The sequence below is a fragment of the Scyliorhinus canicula genome, chromosome 1 (assembly GCF_902713615.1).
Source record: "Scyliorhinus canicula chromosome 1, sScyCan1.1, whole genome shotgun sequence".
NCBI classification, from domain to species: domain Eukaryota; kingdom Metazoa; phylum Chordata; class Chondrichthyes; order Carcharhiniformes; family Scyliorhinidae; genus Scyliorhinus; species Scyliorhinus canicula.
The window spans coordinates 197,285,150-197,298,960 of record NC_052146.1 but is presented as its reverse complement, the minus strand read 5'-3'; the positions used below and the strand labels follow the sequence as shown (position 1 = coordinate 197,298,960).

At 48.4% G+C, this 13,811-nt stretch overlaps 1 protein-coding gene across 1 annotated transcript in view; it reads left to right on the top strand.

The window, feature by feature from the left end:
* ralgapa2 (Ral GTPase activating protein catalytic subunit alpha 2) overlaps positions 1-13,811 on the top strand; it is a 730,448-nt gene that overhangs the window by 584,439 nt on the left and 132,198 nt on the right. The window contains 1 exon segment of the mRNA XM_038805980.1: positions 116-237. Coding sequence (XP_038661908.1) covers positions 116-237 — 122 coding nt within the window.

Below are 13,811 nucleotides of genomic sequence, written 5' to 3'. Positions count from 1 at the left end.
TTTTATTTTTGACAGTTTAAAGACGCGATGTTGGATAGGCATTTTTAAGTGTTGCAGAGGAGTTTTACTGTTTACCTACCTATATCTATGGTGATTTCTTTAACAAGTCATACAGTTATGAAGAAAGAGCTCAGTATGTCGAAGCAATAGTTCAGCAACACAAAGAGATCATGACATTTGAAGATTTTGCAGCCCAAGTCTTCTCTCCCTCCCCAAGCTATTCGCTCAGTAATATGGGTAAGTCGACATTATTCTTTTATTTTACGAGCACTTCAGTGACAGATATATACACATTTTCTGCAGATAAATGCTTACAAATTCAAGACTATCATTCTTCCTTGCAATAAACTAATGAATATCAAAAGGAATAAAGGTGCTCATTTAAATTTTTTTGTATAAAAGCTGTTCCTTTATCCAGTTTCAAGTCTTTTCGCTCAGTTAGCTGGTTAACCTCCAATCCAGCTAGGTTAATGAATTTGCTCAGAATAATGTCTTCACACTGAGTGAAGGATGCAGATTACTTGCTATGCATTGAATGTACTATGCAGGAATTAATGTTCAATTGAGGGAAAAGGATCCTGCAACACAGAAGTTGTTGATGCTCCATGTTGATGCTGCAGCTGTTTGTAAAGGCTGAGTACTAATACTCCAGAATCCAAATAAATTATATAAATTGGATCTAAAGTGGGGCGATCACTGAACGTAGCCATGAATGGCTATTCGGCTACATTAACCTTCTGTTTTATTTGCTGGAAATTCATGTAAAACTGTAAATGCATCCTCTGAGAAACATCAGTTCTTTCTAGCATCTGTGTCTTCAAATTAAATTTTGTACATATTATGATATCTTAGGTTGCAAACAATCAAATGCACTATTTTCACAAAACGTCAATGAAACCTTAAATGAATGTGGTAAGAGGTTTGTCAGTGACATAAAATAACACGACAGAAGTTTTTCTTTTTTATTTGGAAAATATTTTATTGAAGCATTTGTAATTTTCACAGTTTAACAATTTGATATTTCTTAAACAACCGAGTGGGCCGACACACACAACATTAAAATAACATACTCTAACATCCCATTTTCCCCTCAACTTCGAACACGCCCAGAACATATGCACATGATTCGCCGGGCTTCCCCACAGCGTCCTATCCTCCACTTCCTCAAAAAACCTGCTCATCCGGGCCGCAGTCATATGAGCACAATGAACCACCTTGAACTGGATCAGCCTAAGCCTGGCACACGACAAAGATGAATTAACTCTCCTCAAGGCCTTTTCCCATATTCCGACTTCCAACTCCCCTCCCAACTCTTCCTCCCACTTCCTCCTCACCTCCCTGATTGGAACCCCTTCCCACTCCATTAATTTCTTGTATATCTCCGAGACCCTCCCCTCCCCAACTCCCGTTTTTGACATCACCTTATCCTGTAGTCACCTCAGGGGGAGGCAAGGAAAACTTGGAACCTGCTTCAGAACAAAGTCCCATACCTGCAGACAACAGAAGTTTTCAGTGGTATTTTTAAGTGATTTTCAGTTTTATTCAGAGTGAAATGTTTAGACAGGCAGGTCAGTGAAAATATCTGCCCATTGATTGACATGTTGGCCTTGTTTGATATGCTGTGAAAATCCATGTTACAAATTCTTAAGTCTTCTATGTAGAATACCACTAGAGGAAAGTATCTTCTATAGAGATGTTGGAAGAACGGAAAAGGGCCAATTAAGTGGGAGGAGGAATTGGGCAAATAAGTTGGGGACTCTGATGTGAGGTGATGCGGTGGGTGAACTCAACCTCCTCATGCGCGAGGATGAGCTTGATTCAGTTCAAGGTGGTACACAGGATATACATGACCCGGACGAGGATGAGTAGGTTCTCCCAGAGGGTAACCGATGGGTGTGAGAAGTGTGGGTGGGGGGCCGGCAAATCATGATTATATGTTCGAGGGTGCAAGAAGCTGGAGAGCTTTTGGGAGGCAGTGTTTAGGATGGTACCCAGGATAGTGATGGCTGTGGTCAGGCCGGATCCTATGATGCTGATCTTTGGGGTTTCGGAGAAGCCGGAGTTGCTGGAGGGGAAGGGGACCGACCTTCACCTCTCTGATTGCCTGGCAAAGAATCCTGTTGGATTGGAGGTCGGAGACGCCTCCGGGTGTGGCTGAGGGACTTGTACAACTTTCTTTGGCTGGTGTTCGAGTTGAGGGGGTTGGAAGAGGGTTTTGAGGTGCGGTGGAGACCATTCATGACTTTATTTGCGGAACTGTTTGTCGCGGGAGGATGGCTTAAAAGGGGGGAAACTGTACAAACTGTTGATTATGCTTTGGACTGTGTATTTTGTTGATGGTATGTATATTTGGCATAAAATATCTTTATTTTAAAAAGAAAAGAGCCAGTTGATCCAACCCTTTTGGTGATTTCACGAATTTTGCATCATGTCCCACAATCACCTTGTTGTACAGAAATATAGAAATGGCGAATCATGGAATGACTACAGCACAGAAAGAGGCCACTTGCTCTGTCATGTCTGTGCCGGGCCTCTTCAAGAGCAACTGAGTCCCACATTCCTGTTTGCACCTGCAGTCCTGCAAATATTTTTCATTTATTTAAACAATAAAATATTAAAGCATGCTGCTGTGCAGAGAGACCTGGGTGTGCTAGTGCATGCGTCACAGAAAGTTGGTTTACAGGTGCAACAGGTGATTAAGAAGGCAAATGGAATTTTGTCCTTCATTGCTAGAGGGATGGAGTTTAAGACTAGGGAGGTTATGCTGCAATTGTATAAGGTGTTAGTGAGGCCACACCTGGAGTATTGTGTTCAGTTTTGGTCTCCTTATTTGAGAAAGGACGTACTGGCACTGGAGGGTGTGCAGAGGAGATTCACGAGGTTAATCCCAGAGCTGAAGGGGTTGGATTACAAGGAGAGGTTGAGTAGACTGGGACTGTACTCGTTGGAATTTAGAAGGATGAGGGGAGACCTTATCGAAACATTTAAAATTATGAAGGGAATAGATAGGATAGATGTGAGCAGGTTGTTTCCACTGGCGGGTGAAAGCAGAACTAGGGGGCATAGCCTCAAAATAAGGGGAAGTAGATTTAGGACTGAGTTTAGGAGGAACTTCTTCACCCAAAGGGTTGTGAATCTATGGAATTCCTTGCCCAGTGAAGCAGTTGAGGCTCCTTCATTAAATGTTTTTAAGATAAAGATAGATAGTTTTTTGAAGAAAAAAGTGATTAAGGGTTATGGTGTTCGGGCCGGAAAGTGGAGCTGAGTCCACAAAAGACCAGCCATGATCTCATTGAATGGTGGAGCAGGCTCGAGGGGCCAGATGGCATACTCCTGCTCCTAGTTCTTCTGTTCTTATGAATGATTATCCAATTCCCCTTTGTAGACCGCAGTTGTGCGTGCATCCACCACAACCACTCCCTATCTACTTTGTCCAGGCCCCTCATGATATTGAACACCACCAGCAAATCTCACTTCAATGCTCTCTTTTCAAGGGAGAACAGTCCCAGCTTCTCCAATCTGTTGACATGACTAAAGTCCATCATTGATGGAACCATTCTCATGAATGCTTTCTCATCCTCCCTAAAGTGTGATGCCCAGAATTGGGCAATATATTCCAGTTGAGGCTAAACTAGTTTTATAAATGTTAACCATAACTTTATTTGCTTTTATACTCTGCTTTTTATAAAGCCAAGAATCCTGTACCTTTATTTACTGCTTTCTTAACCTGCCTTACCCTCTTCAACAGTTTGTACACACATACCCCAGATCCTGATGTTGCTGCATTGCCTTCTGAATAGTATGATTTATTTTGTATTGCTCTTCCTCAGACTTCCTATCAAAATCTCTTACTACACACTTCTCTGCGTTAAATTTAATCTGCCGTGTCCACCCATTCCACCAGCCAGTCCCTGTCCTCTGAATTTATTCTTTCATGTGATGTGAGTATTGCTGGCAAGGCCAGCCTTTGTCACCCATCCCTAATTGCCCTTGAATTGAGTGGCTGGCTAGCCCATTGCAGAGGAAATTTAAGAGTCAGACACGTTGCTGTGGGTCTGGAGTCACATATAGACCAGAGCAGCCGAATTCCTTCCCTAATGGACGTTAGTGAACTAGATGGGTTTTTACAGCTAACAATTATAATTTCAATGTCACCATTACTGAGAGTTGCTTTCAATTCCAGATTTATTAATTGAATTTAAATTCCACCAGCTGCCCTGGTGGGATTTGGACTTGTGTCCCCCAGAGCCATGGGGCTGGATTCATCCGCCCCACCTGCTGCAAGAACACCACAGGTGAGACGCAGACAATGGAGAAGTCCATTGACCTCGGACGGGATTCTCCAGTCACCGGGTGGACACAGCTGGAGAATCCCACCCATGGCCTCTTGATAACTAGTCCAGTGACACTACCACCGCTTTGTCTCCCCTTGAAGGCTATCACCATACTCCTCACATTTACAATAAGTTCAAGTTTTGTGTCATCTGTAAATTTTTTATTTATACCCAGCACATCCAAATCTAGGTCATTAATATAGATCAAGAAAGGCAGTGATCCTAATCTTATGGACTGATCTGATCTCTTCACACTTCTTTTCTACTGAGTAGTACTACACTCCTGTATGCTTCACCCGATGCCTGTGTCTATGTATATACATTGTGTGTTTTATGTTTGCCCTACATATTTTCTTTTCATGTATGGAATGATCTGTCTGAACTGTATGCAAAACAATACTTCACTGTACCTCGGTACATGTGACAATAAACATCGAATCCAATCCAGTATAACTCCCTCCAATCTGAGAAACAACCGTTCACCACTACTCTGCTTCCTGTCATATAGCCACCTTAGTATCCATGCTGCTACTTTCTCTTTTATTCTGTGAGCTCTAAATTTGCTGGAAAAACCGATTGCAATTTATCAAATGTGTTTTGCAAGTCAATTTACATGGCATCAACTGCTTAATCAGGTTAGTTAAACCCAATCATCAAAAAGCTTAATCAGGTTAGTTAAACCCGATTCATCCTTATTCAATCGATGCTGGCTTTCCTTACTTAATCCACAATCCAATGCCTCAACTACCTCCTCTTTCATTTGACTTTGACAGCATTTTCTTCCTGGGCAAAGACAAGTGCAAAAGCACAAATTTAGTATCTAAGCTGTGCTTTCTTCATTTGGGGCCACACTCTTCCCTTTATCACTCTTTTATCATTTATATGCCTTTAGAAGAACTTTGGATGCCTTTTTATGTCAGCTGAAGACTCTTCTCAAACTCGTTGCTCTTATTTATTTTCTCACTTTCCCTCTTAACTTTCAATATTCAGTCTGATTCTCACTAGCTTTATCTACCTGACATGTGTCATACTGCTTAATCATACTCTTTTTTTGTCATCCAGGCAGCTCTGGCTTTGTTTTTGCTGTCTTTCCCCTCATGGGAGCGTACCTAATGCACCTGGGATTTTACCTCTTTAGAGGCAGTCCATTATTCCATTAAGTTTTGCCTGTCTATCTTTGATTCCAATTAACTTGGGCCAAATCCATTCTCACCCCATTAAAATGGACCCTCCCTCAATCACTTATTTTTACACTGTCCTTTTCCATAGCTAATCTAAACCTTATGATACTAGCATCACCGTACCCCAAATGTTCCTCCACTGAACCTTGGTCTGCTTCATCCACCTCACTCGCTCGAACCAGATCCATCAATATCTCACCTCATTGGACTGGAAACGTATTGGTCTAAAAATATTCCCCTCAACACTTTAGCAACTCTTCACACACATGTCCTTTACACTGTGTTGCTCGTTCAGGGTGAGTGTGATTAACACTCAATTTGGCTCTGTTTCGTTACTTAGCTCTGGAGTCGCCAGGTATCGTTAAGATACCGCCACAAGTTTCAAGGTCAAGTTCAAAGCAATAAAACCAGACACCAATTAGTAAGTTCAAACAAATGAGTTTATTGTAATACAATTATAATCTACTCATGCACACGCTAAGATGACTAAACTATTCCTACCACTAAATAAACCAATACTTATCTTCAAGGGAACTGCCGGATCAGGGGACAAGGCCTCTTGCTCTGCACTGGTCCGCAGACGTCAGGTTGGTACGGGTTAAAAGGGGTCAGGAGTGTCTATCTCTGGTAGCGATCGGACTTCCGGTGGCTGTGATGAAGTAGGAAGCCACACATTTGGGAGCTCCCGTTTTAAAAGGACTTTGTGGCTCTTTTTAGAGCCCAAAACGGAAATTTTTCGACGTCTCCCGGTGGGGGAAGGTGTGCTGAACGACTTTCCCCGCAGTCCATGACTCGAACTCGGAGTGGAAAGGGGGAAAAAGCAGCAGCAGCTCCCCAGAAAAAACGGGGGAAGGGATCCAAGATGGCCACCGGCAGAGCTCCAGAGTAGTGGAAACAGTGGGCCCAGGAGCAACTAGCTGCTCTCCTGCGCTGCTTCACAGACTTCAAGGCTGAGGTACTGAGCTCTCTGCAGGAAACAAACAGAAGGCTGTCGGAGATTTAGACCACCCGGGGTGCTGCCATCAAGGAGTTGCAGACGCAGGCCACTGAACGAGAGGAGGAGGCCGTGGTCCTCGTGAGTAAGGTGGAGGGGCACGAGGCACTCCACAAGAAGTGGCAGGAACGCTTCGAGGAGCTTGATCACCGCATGAGGCGGAAAAACCTGCGGATTTTGGGCCTTGCGGAGGGGCTGGAGGGGTCGGACCTGACAACCTATGTGGTTATAATGCTGAACTCGCTAGTGGGGGCCGGGTCTTTCCATCTGCCCTTGGAGCTGGAGGGAGCACACAGAGTACTGGCCAGGAGGCCTAAGGACAATGAACTCCCGCGTGCGGTGCTGGTGAGGTTCCACCGGTTCAGTGATCGGGAGTGTGTGCTGCGCTGGGCCAAGAAGGTGAAGAGCAGCAAGTGGGAGAATGGGGTAGTACGGATCTACCAGGATTGGAGTGCGGAGGTGGCTAAGCGGCGGTCCGGATTTAATCGGACGAAGGAGGTGCTTTACAGGCAAAAGATAAAGTTCGGAATGTTGCAGCCCGCGCGCCTGTGGGTAACTTATTCGGACCGGCATTATTATTTGAATCCCCGGAGGAGGCGTGGGCCTTCGTGCGGACGGAGAAACTGGACTTGAACTAGGGGTTTGGGGTTGCGGGGTCGGTTGTAATATCTTAGCGCTGGATTCTGCTGTTGCAATGTTCTTTTTTTGTACTTTTGCAATTTTGATATGGTTATTTGTGGGGGTGTTGTTCTGCTATGTTTTTTTTTGCTGTGGGGCATTGGTTGAGTTGTGTATCTTGCGGGGAGGGTCGGGGGGGTTTGTTGTATTCTATGTCGGGTTGGGGGTATGGAGTGGGGCTGATATTTGGGAGCTGCGTCAGAAGGGTGTGGTGAGGCAGTGCGAAAGTGCGTGCTTTCCTCTGGTTTCCCGCGCTGCGGGGCGGAGACGGGGAGGCGGGGCCCTAACTGGTTCTTCCCCACGCTGGAGCGGTGCCTGGAGGAGGGATAGATTGGGGGATTATCCCACTTTGGGAGGGGTCGGGTTATTGGCGGGTGTTTCCGGGGTCAGCAGAAGTTAACTGACCCACGGAAGTACAATGGAGGACGGTTCGCGGCTGGGAGGGTTCCTAGCCTGGGGGGGAAGGGAGGGGGGAAGGGGAATACCGGGTTGCTGCTGGTAGGGTCAGGAAGGGGCTGGGGGGACAGAGGAGAGGTGTTGTCGCTGTGGGGGACTGGGTCGGGCAGGAGGTGCTGGCCTGGGGCGGGCAGTCGATGGGCTATGGCTAGTCAACGGGGGAGGGAGTCCGGACGCCCTCTGATCCGGTTGGTCACCTGGAATGTGAGAGGGTAGAATGGGCCGGTGAAGCGGTCGAGGGTACTGGCTCACCTGAAGGGGCTAAAGTCAGATGTGGCAATGCTTCAGGAGACCCACCTGAAGGTGGCGGACCAGGTCCGCCTGAGGAATGGATGGATGGGGCAGGTTTTCCACTCTGGGTTGGATGTGAAGAACCGGGGAGTGGCGATTCTGGTGGGGAAAAATGTGTTGTTTGAGGCATCGGAGGTGGTGGCGGATAAGGGGGGTAGGTATGTGATGGTTAGGGGCAGGCTACAAGGAGAGAAGGTGGTACTGGCTACTGTGTATGCCCCAAATTGGACGATGCGGGCTTTATGAGGCATATGTTGGGACGGGTCCCGGATCTGGAGGCGGGAGGTCTGATCATGGGGGGGGACTTTAATACGGTGTTGGATCCTTCACTGGATCGGTCCAGCTCTAGGACGCGTAGGAGGCCGGCGGCAGCCAAGGTACTGAGAGGGTTTATGGATCAGATGAGTGGGGTGGACCCATGGAGGTTTGTGAGGCCGAGGGCACGCGAGTACTCTTTCTTCTCCCACGTACATAGGGTCTACTCTCGGATAGATTTCTTCGTGGTGAGTAGGGGACTGATTCCGAGAGTGGAGGAGGCCGAGTATTCGGCCATTGCAATCTCCGACCACGCTCCGCATTGGATAGAGTTGGAGATGGGGGAGGTGCGGGACCAACGTCCGTTGTGGCGGTTGGATGTGGGGTTGTTGGCGCAGGAGGAGGTGTGTAGGAGGGTCCGGGCAAGTATTGAGGGGTACCTCGAGGTGAATGATACGGGGGAGGTTCAGGTGGGGATGGTCTGGGAAGCCCTGAAGGCAGTGATTCGTGGGGAGCTGATATCCATCCGGGCACACAGGGAGAGGAGTGAGAGGGATAGACTGGTGGGAAAGATGCTGGAGGTGGACAGGAGGTATGCAGAGGCACCAGAGGAGGGACTGTTGGGGGAGAGGCGCAGCCTGCAGGCTGAATTTGATTTGCTGACCACTAGAAAGGCGGAGGAACAGTGGAGGAAGGCACAAGGGGTAGTGTACGAACATGGTGAAAAGGCGAGTAGGATGCTGGCTCATCAGCTCCGCAAGCGGGATGCGGCTAAGGAAATTGCTGGAGTGAGAGACAAGAGTGGGAATGTGGTGCGGAAGAGGGTAGAGGTGAATGAGGTCTTCAAGGACTTTTACGGGGAACTGTACCGGTCGGAGCCAACGGGGGAGAGGAGGGAAATGGAGAGGTTCCTTGACGGGCTTTCTTTCCCGAAGGTGCAGGAGGAGAAGGTGGAGGGGTTGGGTGCGCCGATTGAGCTGGAGGAGCTAGTCAAGGGGATCGGGCAGATGCAGTCAGGGAAGGCACCGGGGCCGGATGGGTTCCCGGTGGAATTTTATAAAAAGTTTGTGGACCTCGTGGGCCCCTTGCTGGTGCGGACACTCAATGAAGCGTGGGAAGGGGGGACTTTGCCCCCGACGATGTCGCGGGCGCTGATCTCGTTAATTTTAAAGAGGGACAAGGACCCCCAGCAGTGTGGTTCATACAGGCCCATATCTCTCCTCAACGTGGATGCTAAGGTCCTGGCAAAAATCCTGGCCACCAGGATAGAGGACTGTGTGCCAGGGGTTGTGCACGAGGACCAGACAGGTTTCGTGAAGGTAAGGCAGCTGAACACGAATGTGCGGAGATTGTTGAATGTCATCATGATGCCGGCGATTGAGGGGGGGGCAGAGATAGTGGTGGCACTGGATGCGGAGAAGGCCTTCGATAGAGTGGAGTGGGGGTACCTATGGGAGGTGTTGGGGAGGTTTGGATTTGGTGAAGGGTTCATTAGATGGGTAAGGCTGCTATATGAGGCCCCAATGGCGTGCGTGGCCACGAATAGGAGGAGGTCGGAGTACTTCCGGCTTTACCGAGGGACCAGGCAGGGTTGCCCCCTGTCCCCCTTGTTGTTTGCACTGGCAATCGAGCCGCTGGCGATTGCGTTGAGGGATTCAGAGAGGTGGAGAGGAACATAGGGTGTCGTTGTATGCCGATGACCTGTTACTGTATGTGGCGGACCCGGTGGGAGGGATGCCGGGAGTGATGGAGTTGCTAGCTGAGTTTGGGACCTTTTCAGGTTATAAATTAAATTTAGGCAAGAGCGAGGTGTTTGTGGTGCACCCTGGAGACCAGGAGGAAGGAATTGGTAGGCTCCCGCTTAGGCGGGCAGGGTCGAGCTTTAGGTACCTGGGGGTGCAGGTGGCCAGGGACTGGGGGACTCTTCACAAGCATAACTTCACCAGACTTGTAGATCAGATGGAGGAAGAGTTCAAGAGGTGGGACATGCTGCCATTATCGTTGGCGGGGAGGGTACAGTCCGTCAAAATGACGGTGCTTCCGAGGTTCTTGTTCCTCTTTCAGTGCCTGCCCATCTTTATCCCTAGGGCCTTCTTTAGGAGAGTGACGAGCAGTATTTTGAGCTTTATGTGGGCACATGGGACTCCGAGAGTGAAGAGGGTGTTCCTGGAGCAAGGGAGGGATAGAGGCGGGCTGGCACTGCCCAACCTTCTGGGGTACTATTGGGCAGCCAATGTGTCAATGGTGCGTAAATGGGTGATGGAGGAGGGAGGGGCGGCGTGGAAAAGAATGGAGATGGCGTCATGTAGAGGTACGAGCCTGGGTGCCATGGTGACAGCACCGTTGCTGCTCTCCCCTAAGAGGTTTACCACGAGCCCGGTGGTGGCGGCGACCCTAAGAATCTGGGGACAGTGGAGACGGCATCGGCGGGAAACAGGGGGCTCGATGGAGGCTCCACTGGGTGGCAACCATCGGTTCATCCCGGGGAACAAGGATGGGGGATTTAGGGGTGGCAAAGGGCGGGCATCAGCGAATTGAGGGACCTGTTTATTGGCGGGAGGTTTGCGGGACTGGGGGAACTGGAAGATAAATTTGGCCTTCCCCAAGGGAACATGTTCAGATACTTGCAGGTAAAGGCGTTTGCTAGGCGACAGGTAGAGGGATTCCCTCTGCTGCCGTCGCGGGGGACGATGGACAGAGTGCTTTCGAGGGTGTGGGTCGGAGAGGGGAAGGTGCCTGACATCTATAAGGTAATGCAGGAGGTGGCGGAGTCGTCAGTGGAGGAGCTGAAGGCTAAATGGGAGGAGGAACTTGGGGAGCAGATAGAGGACGGGACTTGGGTGGATGCCTTGGAAAGAGTCAACTCTTCCTCCTCATGTGCGAGGCTTAGTCTCATCCAATTTAAGGTGCTGCACCGGGCCCACATGTCCGGGACTAGGATAAGTAGGTTCTTTGGGGGTGAGGACAGGTGCACCAGATGTTCGGGGAGTCCAGCGAACCACGCCATATGTTCTGGGCATGCCCAGCACTGGAAGAATTCTGGAAGGGGGTGGCGGGGACGGTGTCGAGGGTGGTTGGATCCAGGGTCAAACCAGGGTGGGGACTCGCGATTTTTGGAGTTGCGGTAGAGCCGGGACTGCAGGAGGCGAAAGAGGCCGGTGTCCTGGCCTTTGCGTCCCTAGTAGCCCGACGAAGGATTCTGCTACAATGGAAGGATGCGAGGCCCCCAAGTGTGGAGACCTGGATCAGTGACATGGCGGGATTTATAAAATTGGAAAGGGTCAAATTTGCCCTCAGAGGATCAATACAAGAGTTCTATAAACGATGGCAGCCTTTTCTGGACTTCCTGGCTCAACGATAGATAACTTGGTCAATACCAGCAGCAAACCGGGGGGGGGGGGGGGGGGGGGGGGGGTGTTCCTTATTGTGGTGTCTATTCTGTAACTTTATATTGTGTTAATTTGCGTTGTTGTTAAAATGCTGTGTTGTTCATAGAGGTGGGTGAATGTTTATGATTGTTAATATTATTGTTATTTTTGGTATTTTACTATGGTGTGTTATTGTTGTATAAATCCCCCCCCCCCCCCCACTTCGAGGCCATCTCTCTCTCTCGTGTTCTGTCATTCTCTCTCTCATCCTACCACCCAGCCAATTTAGTGCAAGCATCTGTTGCAGATGGAACTGTCCATGGCAGTATTGGTAGCAGTGACAACCATAAAGTTCTTCTGGAGATAATATGCTATCTTCACACCGCGGACACCCTCCACCATGATGTCTTGCACTGCCACTGTGAAAAATGGGATAATTTGCAAACAGATTTAGATACTCAAAACTGACCATCCATGAGGCACTATGGACCATAAGCAGCAGCAGAATTGTATTCGACCACAACGTGTAATCTCATGGCCCAGAATATCGCTCACTGTGCCATTACCATCAAGCTAGAGGATCAACCTTGTTCAATGACGAGTACGGGAGAGCACGGCAGAAGCGTCAGTAGGAATACTTAAAAGGTTACAATCTGATGAAGCTATAACACAGGGCTGAGTGCATGTCAAGCAGCAGAAACAACATCTCATGGACAGAGCTAACCAATCCCACAATCACTGGATCAGATTGAAGCTCTGCAGGTCCTGTCATATTCAGTCGTGAAGTATGGTTAATTAAACAACGAACCCGAGGAGGAGGCTCCACAGCAACCCCTTTCTCAGTGATGGTAGAGTCCTGAACTTCAGTGCAAAAGACAAGGCTGAAAATTTTTTAACCATCTTCAGCCAGAAGTGCCAAGTGGATTATCCATCTCTGCCTTTTCAGGAGGTCCTCACCGTCACAGATGCCAGTCTTCAACCAATTCAATTCACTCCATGTAATCAAAAAACAGTTGAAGGCATTGGGTAGTGCAAGGTTAATGGGCTCTGACAACATCCTGTCAGTGGTACTGAAGACATGCTCCAAAACAAGCCATGCTCCAATCCAAGCTATTCCACCACCGGTACAAAAATAGCATCTACCCAACATTGTGGAAAATAATCCAGATATATCCTGTCCACAAAAAGCAAGAGCAATGCAATCCTGCCAATTATGGTTGCAGTGTACTCTTGGGAGAGGGTGAACAGACAGGTCGTGATCCACATTGGGACCAATGGGTAAGGGGAAGGGAATTTAAAGTAGGACCACAAGTGCAATGATCTTAGGATCACTGCCATTGCCACGTGCTAGTGAACATAGCAATAGGAAGATTGAGCAGTACAACATCAGGCTGGAGAAACAGAGTAGGAAGGAAGGCTTTAGATTTCTGAGACCTTGGAACAAATTCTGGGACAGGTGGGACCTGTACGAAAAAAATGGGTTACACCTCAACAGGATTGGAACTGATATCTTCGCAGAGAGGTTTGCCAGTGCTGTTGGGGTGAATTTAAACAAGATTTGAAAGGGGGTGGGAACCGGAAGGAAATTCAGAGTGGAGAGGAGAAAAATTGGCAGTGGGATACAGAGAAATACTAACTGATAAGGAGGGTTTATCAGAGAGGAGTATCAAAAAGAAAACTTAGGAGAGTTTGATAGAATTAGATTCAATAGTAAGTCACTATGTGAGGTTGTAAGGAGGAAAGTTTAAAAAGTTTAAATTAGGGTTAATATGCATGTATGGAGGGCAGGGAAGCACAGTGGTCGCACATCGCCAGGGATCCTGGTTCAATTCCAGCCTTATGTGACTGTCTGTGTGGAGTTTCCACTTTCTCCCCATGTCTGGGTTTCCTCACACAGTCCAAAGGTGTGCAGGTTAGGTGGGGCTACGGAGTTACCGTCAAGGAAGCAGGCCTCGGTTTGATGCTGTTTCAGAGTGTCAGTGCAAATGGCCTCCTTCTGGACTGTAGGAATTCTGTGTCTAAGTCCTCTATTTGAATGCGTGGAGTGTGGTTAATAAGATTGATGAACTACAGGCACAGATTGACAAATGGAATTATAATATTGCAACAGCAGAGACCAGGTTCAAAGAAGGGCAGGACTGGAAATTAAATATTCCTGGTTACAGGGTATTTGGGAGAGACTGGAAAGGAAGAAAAGGTGTGGGGGGGGGGGCGGGGCGGGGGGGGGGGGGGGGCGGGGAGCGCTGTGGTGGTG